Raw genomic sequence first — 25489 nt, forward strand, 5'->3', positions numbered from 1 at the left:
ACAGATAAGATAGATGGTAGTGCTATACAAACACCTGCCATATATGGTGGAGCAGCCAGGCAGCCGTCATGTCATGTGACAAATATTGTTAGGGTATGAGTTCACTTGTACCCATTCCCATCTTTATAGCTAATGATTTATACTGTTTGTTTTCCCCATTCATTCTATTATCATCTTTGCAGGAGATCCAAGGTGTTCATCATCATCCAACGGATGAGTAAGCTGAATCTTGGATCATTTAGCCAGCAAAACAACATTCTAGGGAAAGTATACATACATATGTACATATGTACGTCTCTTTTGGCACGGAAATTCCCAAATATGCTTGACGTCAGCTAAAGAGATTTGTAAAATTTTCTTTCAGGGAAAATCGTGTATACATATTCTTTGAGAGTGCCAAGGTTCCTTGGGTTTACTTTACATATGCATAGTTCGGATCGGTATAAACAAATAATGCTTTTTGGCACAGCACAGCAGAGCCGAATCGAGTCGAATGTTATAAATTATATACATCGTACTTAAAGGAGCTTTCCTCCAAATAGATTAATAGATTGGATTTCGGGGCCTGCAGTTTTCGGAAATTTATGCCAGCAATTAAGTGTTGAAATGGGGGATTAAATAAATATGTTGATATAGCTAGAGAAAGGGCGATCCGTATTGGAAATAGTAAAGAATCTGCACGAAAGGGAATTATAGCTTTTATTGGTTGGAAAGATCTTGCAAGAGTCATAAAATTCGTCAGAATTGAAGAAATTTCAAAGAAAATACTAAGTCCTCGTTCACTGATTTCTTTAGATAATCGAATAAATCGAATAAAAATGTACCTACATATACATATATACATACATACACAATACGACGAATAATTCGTGGCCGAAAAGTGTTAAATAATTGCCAGTCCCACAATTTTCATTTTTGTTTACACACAAAACCAGAAAATCCGAGGAAATCGCACGAAAAATCATTCGATGATTTTTTTCTTTCTGTCTTTGACTTTTGCCAGAATTTGATTCTTGTATTTTTTATTTTGTTTTGGCGCTGCGCTAGAAATGTATTTTTAAATGCTCCAACTACGTAAGACGACATTCAAGTGTTTTATTTTAGACAGCAGACAAGTAGACAGCTCTATACATCCACACATCCCATCCGTATATCTATGTATGTACATATGTATGTATGTATGTATGTATAGCATGTAGTGTGCACATATGGACGGACGTAAGGCCTGGCATGGGTTATTTTGTATATACTCGTTTATTTATATATTTTTAGTTTCAGTTATTGGCCTTTTGCGTTAGCACATTTTGTGTTGGAAATCATCTCATCTATTTGCATATCATTTATGGGAATCTCACATCGAATCGAATTGGTCTTATGCAATGGATCAGTCCCGCCCCTAATGATCATCATCATTATAATTTCCATTTATAAAAAAATTCTTTCGATTCCGCATTTTTATGGCCGCGTTAAAATTAATTTAAAAAAAATTTAATGAAAGTTTTCTTTTAATGTCACGTTATGGGGGCCTCTACCTTTCTCTCGGGGTCCAATTAAATGTTTTAGAAATATTTCGTTTCTGTCAAAACAAACAATTAGACAACGAACGTAGAGAACGGAGAAGAGTCTCTGCCACCAAATCGTGCGTTCAAGCGCAAAACAAAAATGCACAAAAATCCAAAGACATTTTATAATAAATTTTTCACAGATTTAGCTGTTCTTCTTTTTTTCCGCTTGTCTTGGCATTTTTCTGGCAGCTAAAGGACGGAAATACGTTGGCGGCATTTGGGAATTTTTGCATATTAGCAAAAATTAAAGACAAAAACAGAAAAAAGACACACCAAATTCATAAATAAATACAAGAGGAGAAGATTAGGCAACGTTGTGCCGAACCATTTGATACCCTTGCAGATTGACGGTTTAAATGGTAGGTAGATTATGATATTGTATTGATTAGCTACATATATGTATGGTGTATGTGTATGGTATTCCAGCAGACAGCGCAAACATCTATGGGAAATCATAACAACCTCGGTAAAGAGAGGGTATCTTGAAAGTTTGATATATTCAAAGAGTTTACGTAGGTCCCGGTCCCCTGCGGTCGTCTGCCCCCACGAGCAGGTGTGAAGAAGAGGAAGCAGAGCCGACAGCAGCAGCAGCAGCAGCAGGGGAGTAGAAGGTGAAGAAGAAACTGATTTGATTGGGATTTCATGGAGATTCGATTGGAAATGAAAAGCAGTCGCTTGGGGCGAGAAAATGTCAATTGAAAAGGCCATCAGACATTTCAAGCTACGCCCACGCCTTCCGCAAGCAAAACGAGTATTTGTATCTGTATCTGTTGGTCTGGTCTTTCTGTTGTCAAGGTCAGGGCATTCTCTTCGGGGGTTGCCTCTAAGCGTCAGCAGCCGATAAACATGTGTCGTCATTTCCCATGGAGGGCATTCCTCAACACACACACACACACGCGCACGCACAAAAACGGAGAGAGAAACACGAAACACACGGACCAAAGCGGAACGTATGATAACTGTTGCATGTTTAATTGTTCGTACCACACTTAAGAGTGGCCATAAACTGCCAGGGGATGAGATACAGATACTCGAATTCCATATAGAGACGCACACACACACATACAAGGAGAACCCCCACTGGTGTGGCGGCTTTTGTGTACCTCCTAAGTGGATTTCCACCTTCCTCCGCCCATTGTTTGTTCTTGCTCTCACTCTTGTTGTTGTTGCAATGGGAATGACGTTGCAAGCCTTTTGTCTCGCTCTGCACGAACGCTGATGCCGCCGCCGCCTCCGCTGGCGTTGCCGCTGCTGCTGGCTGCGGCAGGTATCCTGGCGCCGGCTTAATTTACGTTACGTTCCTTTTTAGTGCAGGTAAAACGCCTCAAAGTAGTTCAAGTCCAATGCGCTGCCCTCTTATTGCTGCCTCTGCCGCGGCCGCTGCCTACAGCCCAGCATTTCACAGGCTTGCTCACTCGCGCACACACATGCACTCACTTATGCCGAGATTATCTCTATGCCTGCGCTGTTCACACTCACCCGCACACATTGGTTCCAACTGACACGTACACATCCACACAAATCTGACACACACAGCGGCCCGGCCGCGGGGTTGCCCAAAGTGTGTGTATGGGATGGTTTTGTTGTTGTTGGTGTTGCTTGCTCTCCTGCTCCGCCGCTCTCTCTATTGTATTCCCCTCTTCTGATGTCTGATGCTTCTTGACCTGACCGTTTCTGACTTTGTTTATTTTGAATTTTCACAGTTTTTCTTGGAATTCCTTCCACACTCCACTCCACACCACTCTACTTCTTTTCCACTCACTCACACTCTTTCAGGACCGAATAATATCCGCCCCACGCTGCTTGGCGCGCAGAAACTTTGCTCTCGACGGCGATTTTTGCACTTTGATTTTTGGATTTTGGCCACTTCGATTCGCACCGTACTCAATTAGCATATTATGGCATTCGCTTCTGCCGTAACCTTTACATGCTCACTGTGCTTCAGGTCTTCTTTTGCCTATGATCTAATTTGATTAATACAAAACTTGTTGTGGCGACGGCTGCACTCGCACTTCGCCCACACACATACACACGCACACACTACAGACTCACTGACTATTCGCGTATTCCGTTCTTTTGTGGTTTCTTTGCCTTTTGTTTATGTTCGGTTCGCTTCGAGAGGCTAGCGTAGCGGTTTTGCTTTGCGTTATTTATTCCGTTTCATCGTCACGAGCACGAACACACGAAGCAGCGAAGCCAACCTAACAGCGCAAAGTATGATCGTGGAATGGCAGACCAAGAGCGTCAGCGTCGGCGTCGGACCGGGCGGGCAGAGTAACGTAACCCTTGGGCGCCGAAGTGTGTGTAGTCTGGCACATGCATTTGTCTTTAACAGTCTTTAACAGCCAGATCAATACAGATTCCGTGAAGTATTACTACATGGATGTTGTGAGACCTAATTAAGGTACGTTTTTAACAGAATTGTGTTCCACTCGTATTCAACTATATTTGTATTACTATTTTGACTTGAGTCCGCTTACATTGCATCATCCAATCAGCTGAAACTGCTCTTAGTTAACCGCGCCCCCCTGAACCGGCCCTGTTCATATGATTAACAATAACGACAGCAACAACAACGACAGCAAGTGCCTTGGCGTCGCCAAGTCGTCGGCTGTTGCGCGTCGACGCTGTCACTGTGTGAGAGTGTCTATGTGTGTGCGTTCCTGTTCTTATAATTCTCCCCATCTCTGTCTGGCTGCACGAAAGAGCCCCCCACCACTGGTCCAAACGGCAGACATATGGCGCTCACTGTTTCGTTTCGTTCTTGTTCCACGAAACTCAAACAAGCCCTGCCTCCGACGCTGACGCTGACGCTGACGTTGCCGCCTCAGACACGGTCGCGGGCATTGAGCGAAATCGTTTTCTCCGTATTTTCTGCCGCGAGGGAAGCCCGCCCGCGAAATGTGCTATTGTTGTTGCTGCGGTGCCTTTTGCCGCGGTGGCATGAACAAGCGCGAAATAAAAGAATTCGCTGCTGATGTTATTCACAAATAAGTGAGCGCCGCGTTCTTGGCTTATTAGATCAATTGGGTCTGTTGGTTTGTTCTGTTTCGTCGGGTTTATTTTTATTTCTTCCATTTTATATGCGCCATTTTCGTTGGGGCCTCGTATTGTTTTAGCTCGCTTATGTCGGAATATTATTTTTGGCGGCTTAGTTGTAATTTTTGCGCCTTTGCGGCGTTGACTGATTTTTGCTGTTGCTTTCTTATTACGTGCGAGTGTAGTGTGGCTGACATTGCCGTTCCATTTTGTAGCCCGGCAGGAAGAGGATGTGATAGGTTTCAGCAGAAGTGGCAAAGTTAGCCATATTCATTGGTCGCCAGTTTCACCGTTGCGTCTTTGCAGGAATCGACAGGATTTAGGAGTATCACCATGCCAAATATGAGAGGGAATCTTAATATTCGATCTTCAAACGAAGTTTCCTCTTATGGTTTACCCTTTTAAACGGGGGAAATTATAGTTTTTTAAAGCAGTTTGCAAATCTATCTATTTCCAGGCCCATATGTACATACATATATCTATCTTAACAAAATACGCATTTGTTGCTGGTTTCTATACACTCCTTCCTTATGTTGCAATTCGGAATCGTCGGTATGTGGTCAATCGATCTGCAAGGGTATTTTTACTTCGAGACCCAAACATGTCGTTTTCTGTTTTTGATTTCCCTTGGCGGTTTCTATCCAGGTGTAAGTGAATGAAGAGAGAATGGAAGAAACACTAATCAATTGTTGCAGATTAATTGCAAATTAATGACATCCTCTGATAGACGGTATCAGACTATCGCTGAGAATACGATATTAATTTGTTGGGGCTGTAAAACGCCAACAGCGCCCAATAAATCAGTTTCCGCGACTCACGCTCATTAAAACTCGATCTTCGATAAGGGGCTATCGGAAACAGCAAGAAGGGGATTCTACATGCACGAGCTTGACAACCCCGATTCCGAGGGGCCTGAAACGTCGACGCGTACGTATTTCTGTGCCAAATCAAACGGAAGCGAATCGATAAGAACTATCCCCCACCCACACATACACATGCATAGAAATAGTTTCAATTTTCCCATTTGGCTCTGTGCATGTGTGCCTGTGCGCCGTCTCTGGCCGTCGTTGAGGCTGTTCATATATTTAGACAGTTGACGTACGATAACGCTCAACACTTTGTCGCCGCTGATGATATCACAGAAAAGGTAAACAATCTAATCAATAAACACAACCAAGCGGGCAAGAGTGGTACGCACTCGTCTATTGGATGACACGTACAGTGGTGCTCATACACTTAAGCCACAAGAACTACACCAAGAATTTAAGCGAATATCAAGAAAAGTTTTTATTTTACAGCTCCCATTTTTTGTCTCAAATTAGTTCTATATGTCAGTGTTTTAATACAACAACAACCAAGTTATGAAAATATATAGTCAGCGAAATAATTAAAAAATCTGAAATTATCTCCAAAATATCCTGCTCATATACTTAAGCCACCTCAAAAAAAATGGTTAAGAAAGTTAAAATTTGCTCAGTATTCCTAGTATTTTTAATAAAACTACTTTAATATTTTGTAGGATGACCTTTCTGCTTAAGAAAAGTGGAGCAACGCCTTGGTATTGAGTCTACAGGACGTGCCCACTGTTGAGGGGTGATTTTCCTTCATTCTTCCTGTAAAATTCGGCACAAATCCTTTTAATTGCTGTTTTTTTTTGGGCAATGACTTGATTTAGAATTCCCCACAAGTTCTCTATAGGGTTCTGGTCGGAACTCTCCGGAGACCATTACAAAACATTGATTCCCTCTTGGTTAAGCCACCACTTGACTATCCTGCAGCAATGTATCGGGTCGTTGTCCTGTTAAAATATACAGGCAAGTGGCAAATTATCGGCATGTTCTCCAGATAATGTGTTACTCAGAATGTCCCTCTACATTTCGGCGTTCATAATACCTTGAATCTTCACCAGGAGACCTAAACACGATGCTGTCCATCATGAATGTTAAAAAGCGCCTTCAATTCGCCACAGTGCATACCCACCAAGGTCCTAATTTTTGAAATATGATTGTTTGGATCGAAAAATCCAAGTTTAATGTCTTTAGAAGTGATGGTAAACTATATGTACGACGTCCACCCAACAAATAATTACCTCCAGAATACACAAAGAAGACCATTAAACATTGTGGCGCTTCGATCATGGTCTGGGGCTGTTTCACCGCATCGTGTTTAGGTCTCCTGGTGAAGATTCAAGGTATTTTGAACGCCGAAATGTAGAGGGACATTCTGAGTAACACATTATCTGGAGAACATGCCGATAATTTGCCACTTGCCTGTATATTTTAACAGGACAACGACCCGATACATTGCTGCAGGATAGTCAAGTGGTGGCTTAACCAAGAGGGAATCAATGTTTTGTAATGGTCTCCGGAGAGTTCCGACCAGAACCCTATAGAGAACTTGTGGGGAATTCTAAATCAAGTCATTGCCCAAAAAAAAACAGCAATTAAAAGGATTTGTGCCGAATTTTACAGGAAGAATGAAGGAAAATCACCCCTCAACAGTGGGCACGTCCTGTAGACTCAATACCAAGGCGTTGCTCCACTTTTCTTAAGCAGAAAGGTCATCCTACAAAATATTAAAGTAGTTTTATTAAAAATACTAGGAATACTGAGCAAATTTTAACTTTCTTAACCATTTTTTTTGAGGTGGCTTAAGTATATGAGCAGGATATTTTGGAGATAATTTCAGATTTTTTAATTATTTCGCTGACTATATATTTTCATAACTTGGTTGTTGTTGTATTAAAACACTGACATATAGAACTAATTTGAGACAAAAAATGGGAGCTGTAAAATAAAAACTTTTCTTGATATTCGCTTAAATTCTTGGTGTAGTTCTTGTGGCTTAAGTGTATGAGCACCACTGTATGTACATATGTATCTACCACATCTGCAGGACTACGTATACATACAATCCGCCAGCCACATTGGAATACGTCACTTAAAGCAAATAAGCCACATATCATATTCAGAATCCAAAGGACTAGGGTTTAAACAGTAGTGGTGTTTAGTAGACGTGTCTTGGATCATAGCAGATAAATGTGTATGTATGTATGCCCTATTCATGTGTCGAGGAGTGTACCGCATGCTTATGCACGCTATCTGTGTAATAGCAGTTGTGTGTACGATTAAGCGAACAGGCGACGCTGCTCTGCCCCGACTACACGCGACGATTGATTACAGCAATAAAACGTCTATCGCATCGATTGATTTAAAAATAAAACTCACACACATGCACATGCTGGGGCTCATGCCCATACCCGTGCCCCTCTTGCGTTCCGTGTCCTATCGTCCAATGATCGGCAATTGGGCGGCTGCACAGCAACAATTAACTGTGTCTCTCTCTCGGTTCGCCCTCTCTTGGTCTCGCTCTCGCTCTCGCAAACATAAATAGGCACAAGTGGCTGGCCCCAAACTGCAGGCAGCAGCGACTGCAGCAGCAGCAGCAGCGTACGTCGCCCCCAAAGAGTTCTTACTCATTCACGCATTGGGTAATCAATACAAACACACACACACACAGACATGCACCGGTTGAGAGAGGGGAGCCAAATGAAACCATTAAGCGCTACATAAAACAGTCGTCGTCGCTTTTGGTGGATTGAAGGGGAGACGGCGCGTCGGGGAAACATTGCAACCAGAAGCTACGATCGCCAGTGCCGCCAAAGTGGCGACAATGGCAGCAGCGAAGAGACGACGACTGCACTGCAACGGCAACACCGACATCGACAGTGGCTCCAACTCCAGCGCAGACAACACAAACAATCAGAGAGGGAGAGAGACATAGAGAGGGAGAGGGAGAGAGCCAACAACAATCGACAAAGCGACGGCGACGTGATCATGTCTGGCCCGTTCAGCAATGTTGGCGACGTCGTCGTTTATACCCTTGCCCTTGCAGAGGTCACTATGATTTTGACCAGGTGTTTGCCAAAAAAATAATCATTCGTGTAGAGAATTCATTAGGCAAATAATTCCTCAGCATTAAAGATGTGTTTTAATCTTTTCACTTAATAATACATCTGTCCAAGTAACGATCGATTTGTGAGGGTATCAAAAACTTCGACTCTCGGAGCTAGCCTACCCCGCTTGTTTTTGTTGCATTCGGCGGCTCCAACTTTGTTATTATTACCGCTCGTGCACATGCCCCCAACTGCCCACGATGCCACGCTGCTGCTGTGGCAGCCCCGAAACAGGTTTGACCATTCACTTGAACTGCTTTAGCAAGCAGAATAGGACAGACAGACAGACAGAGAGACGGTCAGACTGGAGGAAGGGTGGTGCCTGGGGGCTAGGTGGCGTCGTCTCCCATCTCCATCTCCGTCTTCGTCATCGATATTAAGCGTGTAATCAATCGGGCGAACTTCTTTAATTGAGGAGCGCATCGTCGTCAACGGGCGGGAGACAAAGGCAAAGCGACAATCAAAGCTAATTGAATGCGCAGCCAACAAAAAAAAGAGCATGAAAGAGGCACAAGAGAGGAGCGTACACATGCGACGGACATAGTGGCAGAGGAGAGCATCATAGTCTGAGAGTATTCCTGAAACGGATTGTTTTGGGTTAACTTAACAACGTCTAAAACATCTTCAAAACTCCAAATCCCTGCCTTGCCTTTCTAGAATAGCCTTAGGAATGGTTTGCTCTTTCTGCATCTAATGCGATAGTAAGCATAGCTCTGATCGAATGTCCGTTTCACCTAATTATGTACTACAATACATAGTAGGTAACATCGCTTGGGGTCCACTTAATTATTGAACTGGTTAGAGATGGGCGTATGGCTGGGGCACCCAACCATTTGTGGTTAAATGGCAGGTACTTCGTTCAAGCATTAAGCGGATTTCAATGTGGCTTGGAGACTCCGATGGTAGTGATGCTTACTGATCGATAAGTATGAGGTACTTATTGAGGTGTGCCACAATCCGCCATGGATTCCATCTTTCAATTGCTTCTATTAGAAATCTGGTCTAATATTAAGCAGAATTTTCTGGGAGCGCTTCCCCCCCCGGACAGTGCAATCCCAGTTATCAGTTAGTTGGCCTTTCATTTAAATAGTACGCGCGGGTTATCGCTGCTTTCTAGAATTTCTTAGTCAGACAGCCTGGTGGTGGTGGCGGTGGCAGTGGTGGGGGCAGCACAATTTAGCTGCTGCATGCGTCAGCGTTGAATAAATAAACGTTAGACGCCTAGACGTTAGTCAACCGACGACCTACACGCTTCAAGCACTAGGAATACCGAGTGCCGAGTGCCGAATGTCGAATGTCGAATATTGACCGCAGAGGGTCCGGGCCCCCGAGCGTGCTGGGTGTCGAGTGCTTCAGGCCGCTTAACTTAACTTGGCTATTATAATATCGTTGATTGCTCATTTGTTGACACGCAACGCTGGCTCTGGGGCAGGGCGAAGTGTGTTGTGTGTGGCGGGCAGTCAACAAAAGGTATAGTATAGTGCGGCAGGGGGCAAGCAAACTACAACAAGAACTGAAACAACAACAGTCCCGTGTTTGGTTTCGGTGTTATTTTCGTATATTTGAACAGTTCAACTACAACCACAAAGAAGCTGTGGCGATGACGAATGCTTCGAGCCCATAGCCATAGCCGTCAAAACCGGGCTAATATATATGCATACATACATATATACGGATATCATTTGCAGCAGAATGTTTTGCATATTCTGTGGCATATCGAATGTGTCTAGGCTTTATTGTATATGTTTATGACACACTGCTGTCTTTATCCTGATGCTTCCCCTTCTGCACTTGTATCAAAGTATCTTTTTTATTTACCAATGAATCTAGAACGTTCTTAAAGGGTATATCTCTTGAATCTGTATCTAGCAGAAGGTATGCATATTTTAGTCCAACGTCTGCCCAAAGTGGTATCCAATATTCATTGTTTTCCACATCATACAGACACCCTCAGAGTATTTGCCATTCGTTTAGTCATTCCAACGATCGATTGTCATTCTCTGGGCTGTGTTTTGTGTGTAAATAAAACTGACGATGTCGATGTCGATGCCGATGCCGATGCCGATTCTGTCCGCCTTTGGCCGCTGCTGTGGCTGATTGGGAATCGCCAGTTTGGCGACTTGTGCACACAGACACACGGGATACAGATACAGCAACAGCAACAGCCCGAGCAAAAGCAAGAGGCTACAGATGCGGAGATACAGCGAACAGACACGCAGATACTTTTATACACATTCTTTGCCGCCACGACGTACGAGTGTACTTGTGGCGTCTATGAAATCGCTTTAAATTAAGCACAGCACAGCAGAGCAGAGCAGAGCACAGATCAGATCAGAGGAGAGTGGAGGGCGGAGAGGAGCGGAGAGGAGCGGAGGCGACGCCAACGAAAATATGCCCGTGGAATGTTCAGCTGCCTCTTCGACTCTCCGGATTCTCTGATTGTGTATCTGCGTCTGTGGCTGTATCTGCATCTGCATCTATCTGCAAGTGCCGCGCTCTGGCTGTTCTTTTGTTGGCCATGATGGCCGCATATTTGCATACGCCAGCCAGCCAGCCAGCCAGCCAGCCAGCTAGCCCTCTAGCCAGAGCAGCTGTTTGTAGCCTCAGATGTCAGCTAATTGAATCGGTTCAGAGCTGCCCGTTCCGTTCCGTTCCGGCCCAGACAGCAACGAGACAGCTTAATCACATGCGTCAATGGATTTGCGCGACTGTTCCTGTTACCTGTTTAGGCCCACAAAAACCAAAAACCAAAAAAGAAAGAAAACATCAAGCAGACGGAGTGGCATCATTACACGTACATAGAATGACCGACGACAGCTTTTCCCGGGTAAAACCCATAAAATCATCAATGCAAAGGAATTTCGAGGATTATCCTGGGCTTACGCTGCCACTTGACTTGAGGCAGCCCTTGAGCCTGGCGCTAGGCAGCCAACCCCTCAAGATGCAGGCAGTCAAACAGGCAGATCCTCAGGCTGTCGGCAATTAAAAGTGGCTTTGTCAAAAAAAAAAGGAAACAGGTAGAACCGATTTCATTTCTGGCGAAAATCCCTAACAGCATAATTGTATCTTCGAGCTGGCAAATGCTCAACAGATACCCCTTATAATTAGTGCCGCAAATGAACCCTAAAATAGATATGTAAAACAGAGGATTTATCATATGGGTATGTACCTATGTGTACGTCACGTATCGTATCGGCTTTTCGGAATGAAAGTGAAATGCGGTTGACTGGCAAAAGTACCTATAAGTATGCCCAGAAGCTCGTAATCTTTTCCGATACGCTTTCGCACAGATACAAATACAACAACGATAGATACGGAGCTTATATTTGGTATATAATGTGCTTTATATACTCGTATTACTTGATTATTTATAGGAATGTTTATGTGCGTGTGTGCATCGGTGTGGAGTGTTCTTTTGCCATGAATCACGCCATTCGGCCTTATCAAATGAAGCTCTCAGCGGTTCTATTTGATTCGCTTTGTATGTACAGAGCACGCACTTTATCAATATTGCCAGCCACTCACACATGTCCACACTCTGCTGTGGGTGACTGTTTGCGCGGTGCTTTGTGCATTGGAGCCACCCATAGAGTCCCCCATTCCCATTCGCATTTCACTTTTATTTTTTCTGCACCCTCCCGAAGGTCATTGCAATGCGACGCGACTGTCAAATATTTCAAATTCGGTTTATAAATTTAACTTTTTCTTCTGTTTTGTGGCCGTGATAGCGGTGCACTGATTGCCAGTTTTACTGTGAGTCACGACTGATATAGGTTTGCAGGTATTGATTGAATTATCAGTGATATATGCATACACTTATGTCTCAAAGCTCCTTGTTTATAAGAAAGATTACCGACTGGAATTTCTGGGGGTATACTTAATCTTCATGTTTCTCAGTGATTTGTAATCATCGTTCGATTTCACCTACCGAAAACCGATAATTGCTAATTTTGTAGGTTGCCGATACTTATCGATTTTTTAATCGAATCTTTGGTTGAGTAGTTTAGTCATAGACGAATAGTTATTATGATAATTTATCGATAACCGGATGATGGCTTACTGAATTCTTTAATATTTGAAATACTCCGATCGATAATCGATACATTTTCTGGAATACAAATTTTGATCACTTACCTTTCAGCTTTTCACGCGCCGTTTCCAGGGCACTCTTTCGTGAGTTTACTGTGGATTCTGAAAGCAAGCAACGATTTGTTTCAATTAATTTCGATTCTTTGGTGAAAATTAAGATTAAGATGTTTTTGCGGGGATGATGGGAAATTACGAGTAATGCAATTTGCTTCAAGATCAAACCTCTGCCGCACCCACGCTCTGACACTGACATTTCATTTGATGACGCCAGAACCGATGGCCGAGCGAAAGCAAAAGAAAATGGGGGAAAATACACAGCACACACCGACTCACCGACACACCTCCCACCTCCCACATAGAAAATAGAGAATTCTAATGGCGAGCAAACGGATGGATGGGAGGGGCACGGAGGGGCAGCCGAATGTTGCCAATTTTCATGGGCCATGGAAAAGCCAAAACAGCGTCAGACAGAGGCCATCAAACCATGGGGAAAATTCATTTCCACAAGAATGTTTACAAGCCAATTTTGTTGCGTTCTTTGCTAAATTTAAAATAGCTGTATCTTTGGGCGGTGCGTGTGTAGGCGTGTGTCTGTGTGTCTGTATCTCGAAGTATTTATGAGAGGATTTTTCGCGCAGAATAAACGTGAAAAACGCATTTGATGAGTGACTAAAAATAGCCTTCAAAGATCTTTCTTGGGAAACTGTGGCGAAGTTCCCTTTTGGAAGGCACTACAAATACCGAGTACTTGTTGGAAAACACTCGTGTTATAAGCCAGTACGACGGGTATCTGTTGGGTGACCACACAGGCACTCGAATGACGCACTTTTCGGGATTGATGATAAGCCACTGGCCGCTGCAGAGTGTGTGGCAATAATAACGAGGAGAAATAAATAATAAACATATGGAGAGGCAGTGGCGCAGTGGGAATACCCTAACCGATCTACAACTGTGACCTCCGCTGCTACACCTCCTGTCCGTTGCATGTCGTCCCCCGGAATGGGGGGACCCTCTTCTGGGTAGGGGATCGTATCGACTATAAACCAAATGCGATTAAGAGGCGCTCAATGGGGCCGGGGGATTCTTATCAGTATTTGCCATGGTGGAAACACTGAATAGTCAATTCGAGGCGCTGTCTGGCCGTCCGCTTGACTCTGGTCGGTCACCGAGAAGTTGTAAAGCACTCGGGCTTAATCGCTGCGAGTGGCTGCACTTTGAACGAATCATCGATAAGCCGTGGCCCCTACACTCCCCCTACACCCTACTCCACCGCCTCCACTACCCCTAGAGACGCCTCGTTGAATCGGAGACGCCTCCAAGTATGCAATGAAAGGTGCAGAGTTCGAGCAGAACGCCAGAGAGAACGAGAGTTAGATTAGAGCGAGTGAGAGAGGAAAAAACCTGCATGCAAATTAAAGCAGCAACCAGGCAAACAGCAACCGATGGAGGCAGCTGGCCAACACTGCTCTGCACTGCACTCGACGCGCCAGGCAACAGGCAACAGCCAACAGCCAACAGAAGAAACCGCTGCCGTAGCTTGATGCCAAGTGCAGAAAAGAAGTTGCCCCAGGTAGGCAGCCGAGAAGATGAGAACACCTCGATTGCGCACGCATCGGGGCACTGGGGAGACACGCCGCTCCACCTCTCTGTGACTCCTTCACCTTCTGCTTGGCTCTGGCTCTGGCTCTGGCTCTGGTTTTTGTTTTTTCTTACCACCTGCCGCACTTGTTTATGGCCGCGACTCGTTGGCGACCAGCTCTGTCTGCTGCTCTTCCCCAAAGCGGAAACATGCACATCCAAGCCCCAACCAGATTGAAATTGGCAATGTCGTCGCGGTCGTCGTCATCATCCGACCATCCGGCCATCCCGTCTTTTCAGCCTCTTTCTTTGGGGTTTTGGCATTAGCAAAACTGGTTGGGAGAATGCCTCGCTGCAACCAGTTTATCTGCCCTCTCTTTCTGTGCGGGGAAGCCGCTGCTGTTGCTGTTGTTGCTGCCTTACTAATTGCTGGCTCGAATGTTTATAGAACAATTAACATTTGCGGCTCATTACGAATACGCTCTCGGCATGAGTTCAGCTCGGAGCTGCTGCCGTTGCTGCTGCTGCCGCTGCTGATGCCATCACAGCGATCTACCCGGGCACTGGGGCGTATGAGTAATTTCTAGAGAGGGACAGGTAGGAGGAGCGGAGCCAATAAAATGATTCAGCAATTGCGCGCTTATTATTTTTCGAGATTTTTTCGATGTAAACAAAATGGGCAATAGGGCAAAGTGTTTCCAGATGATTTTACTTTTGGGTTTTATTGCAGATTTGCGATTTATTAGGCGTTAATCCACCCGGCCATACGATAACCTCAGAGTGGATCGTAAAATGGGGACTATACGCAGATAACTAGGGTACAGTAGGCATAGAAAATGACAATGACAGATGGAACAAAGATGAGGAGTAAAATGTCAATGTCAAAGGAGGATCTGATTGGAGGATAGAAGGTTATTATCATGGGGAGTCAATAAATTTTGTGAAGCAGGATACGTATACGTATCCCCCTGATTAGAAGATAAGTTTATTGGTCTAAAAATATTTCAAAACTACGCAAAACCGTTAATCTATAATCCATCTATTCGAACCCCTATATCTACCCATTTGGATGTACTTTGGCCTCTCGGTTTCTCGTTTTCTCGTTTTCGTTTTCGATTTCATTAGCAATTCACTTCTCTTTTTTTTTTGTTTTTGTTGGTGACGTATACGGCGGCCTGTTGATTGCGTAATGGCGATGTGGTTTAGTGATTTATTTTCGCCCAAGTTTTGGCAAATTGTTTCGCTCTGCAATTGCACCCAAAAATAGCATTAACAATAAATTGTTTGTTCTTTGTTTTATAGCAAACAAAGATCTATACAAAAAAATCGCTAAAAAAGCGAAATATGCATTCTGCGCATTTTTTGTTGCTGCCAAATTTTTGCAGCTGCTTGCACATTTTATTGAGACACAAAAAAGTATATAACAAATTATATTCAAAAAGAGAGAAGTACATATAAAAATACGTGTGTCTGTGTGTGGATATGGATTTGCATACAGGCTCCGTCTCTGGCTCTGACGCTGGTTTTTGGCCAGCTGTAAGCGTCGGGCTGTGCGACCCACATGGAAATACTTGCTGGAGTAGAAGTACGAGTATGCGAGGAATTCGGCCCCCTCTGTGCGTGTGGGCCACAAACCCGTGGGGAAGCCTGACATTTGAACAGCTCTGACTGCTCTCAGGGGATGGGGGAAGGAAAACTAGAGCAGAAGTGCTGTAATTCCTAGGAGGCGACTCTGGGGAGGGTAGGCGGCGCAACAATGGTTTTGCTATCTGCCATTCAACGCCCCTATCTCTGCGGGAATAAACAGAACTACTAAATGCTTATGGTATGAGCTTAGAGATGCACAAATTTGATATCTAGATATCAGTTTAATAAGTGATACTAGTTTTAAACCCTTTAATGGTTTATTTCTGACGAATTTAAATTAAAAAGCAGCTTGGGGAAAAGCCGGCAATCGAGGAAAACCCGGACGAGATCTTAAGTGGTGGCGCCCCACAGTTGCGTTTAACAGCTGTCAGAGAATCTACCGCTAATCTGACACACGTACACAATCATGCATATGTGCTAGTGTGTGCGTTCAGTTGAAAGAGCAGAAAATGAAATGCCAAAACGCTGCACTATGGTCCGAACGACCACTTTTGTTGGCCAAAATTAATAACTCCCGAACGGAACAAGATTTTTTCATTTAGTTTTTTGTATTGGATACATATAATCAATAAGAAATGGATTTAAGAAAAAAAATGGGTGTGGCACCGCCCCTTTTTTTAATAATGCATATTTAAATTTTTAGTTATAGTGAAAAAAAGTATTAAGCATATTTTATTTAAGAAAACGGCGTTGCACGACTAAAAAAAATTTTGATTTTAATAAAAATAAAATCGTTTAAAGGTTTCCGTAAATTATTGCCGAAATCCTTGTCTAGAAGCAAGGTTAACGCCTCGTTAAGTGAGATATGTGCCGGCTTTCCGACTGGGTCCTGTACAGCCTTACGAACTTAGTTAGCATATTTGGACATAAAGATAAATGTATTATAACAAAGGCTTGTGGCCAATCCACATATTTTCGTTCAAACATCTTTGAATTTTACCGGCATTTGTTCCGGTATGTTGCCAAACGGTAACAAATTTTCTTGCTGGTATCTTCAAAAGCTTTATTAATATTATATGATATGTCGCCTTAAGATCCGTTTTCAAATAATTGATAATTTTACCCTTCTCTGAATTCCATTCGGCAAACAAATCTGCATTTTCGAATTTGAGGTTATGCTCTATTAATGCAAATTCCAAGAATTGTGGTAAAAAGTGGCATTTCTAACTATATACATTTCAAAAAGAATTTATTAATCTACGACACAGAAAAGGTTTCAGGGTGGGACTAGGTAGGACTCACTTTGTACACCTTTTCAAAAATTAGTTTTCATTACAAGTTGGCACATGTTGAAGGCCTCACTTTAACCTTCAATTACGAAGACATCAGAACTACTAGAGACAGTTAAAAACTCAAAACACGTAGTAAGAACCCGACAGATTAAGATTCATCAAAAAAATTTAATCACGTCTTGGCGTTTTTCAATTTTTGAGATATCTAAAGTGGTTATTAATTTGCCACTTTTTCCCTTCACGTGCTTTACTATAAAAACAGTTGGGTTGCACAGCTGATTTTGCGAATGTGGCGCCATCTATGGAAATTTCTGGTACGCAGATTTAATGGTCGATCTTTTTCTAATGTAGAGCGATCAAAACCAGGTTTCAGTTTTGACTTTGAAAAATTAGGTTTTGGCCAACAAAAGTGGTCGTTCGGACCATAGTGCGCTGACATGGCAATTATCAAAAGTTATTCACTTTTCACTTTTTATGCTCAATTTCCTTTGAATTGTACCCCCACCATATCATAATGCTGCTCCCTATCCCTCTCTGTCTTTTTCTCTTTCGCTCACACAGCCATAGACACATACATACTATACATACACCTGCACTGCTTTCAATCGTTTCAATTTAACATAAGAGACGGAATTCCCTGTTAACAGCGCTGTCACTGCTTTCTGTTAACTTTCGCCTGCTTGTTGCTCTCTTGCAGCGCACACACACACATAATCGCTCGCTCTCTTCTCTCTTTCACTCTTGATTGCTCTTTTATTTTTTCAATTGATTTGTTGTTTTAAGTCGTTTCGTTTTCGTTTCGTTTACCGATTATCATTAGCCGGCGCTCTTTCTCTGCTTGCTGCTCTGCTTCAATGTTTACTGCTTTGCTTGTTGTTGCTGTTGTTGGTGTCACCTTAATTGCTCGGCTTTTGTTTTAGCCCCCACCATCAGCACGGCAATCACTCTGTAGCGATAAGATTTCACGGGTGCTTTTGCCGTTATTATCGTACACACTTCGCACTCGCATTCCCATTTCCAGCAGATAATGATAATCAGAAGCAGCTCACGGGCAGTGATGGAAAGCAGTTCAGTTCAAGTTCAAAGGGGAATATTTGGGTGGAAAAAAACGTCACAGATGGAATGGAAACGGAGGCTTAATAGAATAAAGGTATGTCCGAGTGTATTATATGGTTGGGGCAGCGGTCCTCTAGGAGAGCTCTCAACCGTAATCCCCAGACCTTATCGAGGGATGTTCATCTCGAATGCCATCCCTGGCTGTGCAGAAATTTATCGTGTCCTTCGCTTTCGGTGGAGCACAAACAAAAACAAGAGGAAGAACAATATGTAAAGATTTATTTTTCGATCTGCGTGAACATAAATTACGAGAACAACGCACAGTACGAGCCGAAGGTAAAATATGTTGGCTACGTCATAGTCGTGGCAGCACTGTGTCTGTGTGGGTGTATTTGCAGCCATTCCAAATTTAATATGTACATATATGCGTGTGTGTGTATCTTATATGAAGATACAGGCTCCCAGCGAAACATGAAAGTACGAGTATCTGTTGCTGTTGCAAAGTTCGAACACCGAAGCATCCTGGCAACGGCAACGGCAACAGCTGCCAACTTTCATGTTCCACCGAGGGGCACAACAAGAAAAAGGCGCAAAAACGAATGCTGTCTGTCCCGTGTCTGTCTATCTGCCTCCGTGTGTGTGTGCCTCAGTATCTGTGTGAATCCTCAATCAACTTCTTGCTCACCGTCTTGTATCTGTATTTGTATCCGAGAGATACAAGTACGTATAGCACTTGCCGCTGCCGCTGCCTTTGCCTTTGCCTTTCTTTTTGGTTATATTCTTCCACTTTGAAACTTTGTTCGAGACTGTGCTTCTGCTCGTTCTCCCTCTGTCTCTTTCACTCTCTCTGTCTCGCTCTGATTGTATCTACAGCAAGAGCTTGTCGCAAAAACGGGGCGAGATAGAACCGTCTGTTCGTCAGACTGTCTGTCTGTCTGTGAGTGCGACTGTCTGTCAGTGGGAGAGACTGTGCGTGGAGAGCGGTCTATAAACAGAATTCTGAAACTCTGGCGCCTCACCAACGTGCACAACGTGCTGTACGCTGTATGCTGTACGCTGTACGTGCCACATTTGTAACGTGACTTCCTCCAATAAATGGCCCACAGCAAGCAGCAGAGAGAAGAGATGGGAGAGTGGCAAAGCGAACGAGAGACAACTTTACGGCTTCTGTGTCTATAATTTTGTGGCAAGAGTTAGCTCAGCATTTCTCGCCCTACCACTCCCACTACGAATCACCCTCCCCCCCACACATCTCCTGATTTCACAGGAACTTGTTCATTGTCGTCTATTCCGGGGAATCAACATCTACTCGTACTACCGAGTAGCGTAGAACAGAATTCAGTTAGCTGAAAAGCTCTTAAAAAGTTAAGTATTTTGCATGCACAAAGGGAAGTTTTCCACTTTTTCTTTTCAAGGGAAAAGTACGTATCGGTATAACACTTCATAGGTAGGAGTTGAATACATTTCGAGTAGAATATACTATGTATCCGAATCATATTCAATTTCCCTCTATCCATGATTAAATTGCATTTCCAATTGCACCTCCGGTGCGTTTCACTTTGAAAGTACCGCCATCGACCAGACAGCAAGACGACAACGTCGCCCGTCGCCAGACGACTGTCGTGGCAGTGGTGGCGGGGGGTGTCGGCAGAGGTTGGGGATGGATGCATAAAGAATGAGACCGTTTTCCATGCTTATTGGTCTTTAAGACGGTTTAGCTGTATACAGCCAGCTGAAGATAAGCAGTCAAACCGCATAATTGGAATAAGATTAAGCAGTGGTAAAGCGTAATACAAAGAACAAGCAGTGCAGAAGTATAAGAAAAAGAATCTGCTGCAAAAAAGAGAAATAAAGAAGCAGTGGTAGATATAAAAGTAATATCAACGAACACGATTAAAGTGGATTAACACATGAATGAAAGTGGAACTGCATCAGAACTAAGCAGTAAGAAGGAGTGCTACAGAAGGTGAAGAACGAGCGCTGCAGCATTATAATAGCAAGCAGTGCATCATCAGCGGCATCCCCTCCGCCAGAGGCTAACTTGTCTCCACAAGAGCATGCTCCCTACACTCTGTCTACCTATCCCCATCCCATCTTCAGGCCAGTCCCTTTTGATCTTGGCTTGTTTATTGTCTTGCGCTTTCGGGCGTTGAATGGTGGTCGTTGTCGTGGTTTTGGCCCCTAGGCGTCGACTTCTTCCAAAAAGGGAACTACCTGACGCAGTCACCTTGTTTGTGCCGTGCCTCCCCACCCCAACTCCGATGCTGCATCATTTTCATATTTATGATACGCATGGACTGAGGAGGAAGACCATCGTCTTGGAGTGTTTGAACCTGCTTGGGCCCTTTTTGTGGGGCTTTGGTTTTGTTTGTCTTCCGAGGTTTTTTTCTTTTGAGGGCACTTAACTTTTTATCGGAAATCACTTTTCGGTATTCTGCGAATTTCCTTTCGACGTTTGTGCAGAAATTTATATTTAATTTTTAACGTAAGGGTTGGAAGATGGAAGACAGACAGACCGTATCACGTGTATCCCTGCCAGCACTTGTTCACCCACCCATCCGAATCCGAACCCATGCATATGGTGCATGTGAGGTACATAAGAGTTCCGTTGTCTTAGCATCTCCCCTGCCGCACATTCATTGGGAAGATTCGAGTCCCCGTGCCACAAATTCACGTGGAAAATTCGAGCACTCCCGCCACACAAATTCAAGCTCCCCTGTCACATTGATGGGAAAATGCAAAATCAATTTGAATTCGAATTTGAATTTGAATTTCAATTGGAGCGTAACGTTTGCTGAACGGATTGATTTTGGTAGGCAAAACGACAAGAAATGTGCATTAAATGATTTTTTGGCCAGGCTAGAAATTAAATTGATATATGTATGTATGTATATATTGTAGGGGCTGATCATTTATTGATTATTACGATTGATCACACAAGGGACACACACATACAGGTGCGGAGGCGGAAGGCAATGAAATTCCAGGAAATTTTGTGCGATAATTTCAAGACTTCCAAGTGTGTATGTGTCTATGTGTGAGAGCGGTGAGTAAGATAGAGCCCCACCATAAGATGATATAAAACTCGTTTGAAAACAGCACAGTGGGTAAAAGAGAGATAGGGAGACTGTAGAGCGAGCAGGAATACGGGCGATAGAACCACTCAAAAGCGCTCAGGTGATTCATCGGGAAGCCCAAGAACCACCACAGCAGAGCTGTGGAGCCACTGGGCCCCTCACTCAATCGGTTATCAGCTAATATTCTGGTCAGTTGTGGGAGCGGCCGAAAGATCTTAGCCGCAGCAGCACCCACCCATGGCAGAGAACTATTGGTCTATCAGGGGAATACTAAGAATTCGGTTAGAACTTGTTTCTGAATATGTTCCAGCAAAATTTGCATAATTTGATCTAAAATTGTTTGTGCAAGGGTATCTTGAGGTTCGTTCTGCGAAGCTTCCTCTCGGATTTAATAAAGCTTTGAGCCCAATCCAAACACACACAGACACACACACACACACACACAGGCAAAACCGACAGACACCGCACACCCAATCGAATGAGGGCGAAACAGGTTAACACACAGTCTGCCATTTGGGTGCAAGAAGTGTGGTTTTATTAGTGCATTGTAAGGCAAAAAGTTGGCGGCTCTTGGCTGCCCCCTACCCAAAGCAGTGCAAAAGCAGTGCCAAAGCAGAGCTCGAATTGAATCGCATGGAGTTGAGCCGAGCCGAGCCAAGGTGCGCGCGTGTTTGTCTCTCGTTGTCTCGGCCTTTGGGACTTTGGATTGCGGAGCTTCCCCCCATAATTCTGTTTCGTTTTTTCTCGGGGATCTTCTGGGGACGGGAAGCAGCACACCAATACCAAAAGACTGCTTTCGAAGATTTGGTTACCCTGTCATCGATCGATTTAGTATATTTTTGTTCTGCTTAACTACATATGAACAATGGACACTTAATACCCTTTCAGACCGTTGCACACTTCACAGAGCACAGATCCGTGTGTATTTTCTCGTTACAAGAAGAAGAAGACGCTTCTACCTAACCATTGCAAAACATCTGATCGAAGTCGTAGTACCCTCTGCGAGGGTATACCTCTGTAACAACAACAGCAGCAGCCAAAAGACCCAAAAGCGCTGACGAAGCTGAAATTAAAAGAGAAACCGGTATGACGTGATGTGATGCCTGCGCTGTGTTTTTCTTTCCTCCCCACTCTATTTGCCTTTCTGTTGTTGCCATATTGTTGCTCTTCTGTTACTCAGACTCTGATTCTGACTTTGCATATTTCAGCCGCGCTGATGCTTTTGTTTTTGCTTTTGCCATTGCCATTGCCTTTGCTCTGCCTCTCTCATGCTCTCACGCTCTGCTTCTCTGATGTGTTTGCTTTTGTAAGCCTATATTCAACACGTTTCTGTGATATCTCGCTCTCGCTCTCTTCGTCTGTGTTTGTGTTCTTTGCGTAGACAAACAGAAATTAGAAGAAAATAAAACCGAAATGAATACCATAAACAATTTTTATTTTTTTGTTATTTTATTTCTTTTTTTTTTCTTTTCATTTCTGTCACCACTTGAGGCGACTGTGTGACGCCGCTGCTGCTGCTCTGTTGCTCTGCTGCATGTCCGTTCATTTTTTTGCCAAAGAATTTTCTTTGTCTGGCAAGGGGGACCACGGCGGTCCGTGGGGTTTTGGGTGATAAGAATCTATAGAAGTGATGTTTGTTTGTCCAGCTGATACGCATTTCAATTCATTTCAGATTATGGGAACTGTTGAATCCCATAGAATACCTTTTAAATTGAAGTTTTCGATCGAAACTAGCAATTGCATAGCTTTATTCCTTATCGGAATATCGGAACATATTTTTCATAGAGAACCATTCAATTTCCATGCATTTTGTGGTAAAACAGAATTTCCAGGAACAAAGAAGTCCGATTTTGAGCGTATTTCCTGTGAAACCCCATGCGTACTAGGGCTTCAGAGCTTTCAGTTTATTGAACACCAAATTGTTGTGTATATTCAACAGCTCCGATGATTTGCCCGGCAGATTGCCTGTCCGGTGAGGCGGGAACGCACTGACCGCATTCAGCATTGACCTATGCTGCGCGGAGGGGCTCCGGGGAAGCAGAGGTTATCAGTGGCTGTCCAAACACACAAGCAGTTCGTTCGATCCAATGCGTACTCACAAACACAACGAACACCAGTCTGTACTAGTATGTACATACATATATACATATGTACATATGTAGTTGTACTTGTATTTTAATTGGAAAGTGAAACCCAATTAGGGACTGAACGATTGGTGTATGAAATATCTGCAGGGCAATCTTTTGACGATCGATTGGGGAGACTGACTGCCTGCGAAATTAAGGACGAGCACTGACTCATGAGGAAAACCGGCAAGCCGCGAGCCGTGCGCTGAAAATGCTTAAAAATTAATGATATTCCAAAAAGTACCTGGAAAATAAGCTGGCCTGCTGGCAATTCATAAATAAATCAACAGCTTTTGCTTAGCTCCATCATTTTGGGGATGGATAGGGGTGTTTTTCTAGTCCCCCCCACCGCCCTCAACTAACGCGGGGAATTTCCCCCGAATGCATAGACGAGAAAATGCAACGGAGAGAGTGGATTTATATATATATTTCAAATTACCAGCGAAATATTTTGCTAGCAGCTGTTCCAACATCAGTCACAGGTCCTGGCCAAAGCTATATGCCACCCAAAGGATATGCCACTTTTCCCGTAGTGGGGTTAACAGCCCCCAATCCCCAATCGTAGGCCCATTCTCCGGAAATCGAGAGAGAGAGAGAGATACACGAGCGAATTCCTGCACGTCCTTAGGCAACAAAAACAGAAATTGTATTGGGTTATCCTTGCACACACACACACACACACACACACACACACAAACATAGATACTCTCACACACACAGACACACACACAAAGGAAGAAGGCAAATGGCCTTTCACGGTCGTTGCCGTCACTCACTCGTCGTTGCCTCTGCCTCTGCCTCTGCCTCCTTTGTTGGCGCTGTTGAGCAGCTTTCTGCCCCGGCAACAACAGGAGGCAACATTGGCCATAGCCAACAAGGCCCCTCCACCCCGTCCCCATGCCGCGCCACGACAGGGAAGGTCGGGCCAAACAGGGGGCCAAGCGCACGTTTCCTTGCATCCGTATCCGTGGCACTCTCCGCCTCACAGCCCCTCTCTTTCGCACACTCCCACACTGCCACTCCCCCACTCCCCCACTCACTAGCCCACCGCCCCTTTGCACATTCTCCCTGTCTCTGTGGCACGCTGGCTCTTGCCTACTCGTTTGTGTGAAACTCGTCTGCCACAGGGTTGAGGGACATCCGATACCTCGCAATCCTCCACTGGAATATCCCTCAATCCCGCACCTCGCTTCAGCAGATGCAGCCCCCTGATGAGGAGGGGCCCTTGTATTATTGTGTTTGCTGAAATTGAACACAGTTTAATGCAATTTTATTTACAGCTCACAAAAGCCCAAAAGGGAGAGTGGGTTGAGCTAGGAACCTTGTGCAGCATCGAGACGTACATAATTCTGTTATAATCACGTTCCATTTGAATTTCATGTTGCCACAGGAGCTTCATTCAATTCTATCCTTGTGATGAAACTAGCGGATTAGAAACGTTTTTTTCCGAAGTTTTAAATAAAAATGTTTCATTTGAAAGCTTAATATTTCTCCGACGGTGAGCAGAAGCTACAAAATGTTGAGGTACGATTTATAGCTGCATTTATCAGCTTTTCAGAATAGAATAGTTTATTACCACCAGTTGAAAGACACTCAAGTTATGTGAAGAAAAGAAGGACAACCTTTTAAGAAAAATAAAACATAAAAATATAATTTTTTAAAGCTTGAAATCTATCAGGAAAAGTCGGTAGTCTTTGTTATTTTTTGATTGGTGATCTTGATCTCGATACTGTGAACTAATGAAGCCTGATCTATCCTCCAGAAAGAGACCTTCTCACCCAAGGAACCCAGATATCCTTCGGGAAGCTGTGATCACAATTTCACACTAGCCTCATCCTTGAGCGTCCCTTATTTACAGGATATCCTATAGTCCAGTCTCCTGTGGCGCATTTCTTGAGGATGGGTCGGTTGACTTGGTTTAATGCTCGCTTTTCTGTGGTAACTGCTTGACGATGGAGGAGCGGCGACGGCGACAACGTCATCATCATCATCATCATCATCATCATCTGGATCATCATTATGAACCCCACAATTCGCATGACCCTCCTTTCCCCTGTTCGTTCAATGTTCGTTTTATTATGGTTGAGTGCTGGCACTGGCTCTGGCTCTGGCTCTGGCTCTGGCT

General features: G+C 43.9%; 1 protein-coding gene across 1 annotated transcript in view; it reads right to left on the minus strand.

Annotated features, from left to right (window-relative positions):
- shn (zinc finger schnurri) overlaps positions 1-25489 on the minus strand; it is a 46120-nt gene that overhangs the window by 15551 nt on the left and 5080 nt on the right. The window contains exon 2 of the mRNA XM_033378791.1: positions 12694-12750. Within this exon, the coding sequence (XP_033234682.1) occupies positions 12694-12750 (57 nt within the window). The remainder of the gene's footprint in view (positions 1-12693; positions 12751-25489) is intronic.

This window comes from Drosophila pseudoobscura, chromosome 3, assembly GCF_009870125.1.
Source record: "Drosophila pseudoobscura strain MV-25-SWS-2005 chromosome 3, UCI_Dpse_MV25, whole genome shotgun sequence".
NCBI classification, from domain to species: Eukaryota; Metazoa; Arthropoda; class Insecta; order Diptera; family Drosophilidae; genus Drosophila; species Drosophila pseudoobscura.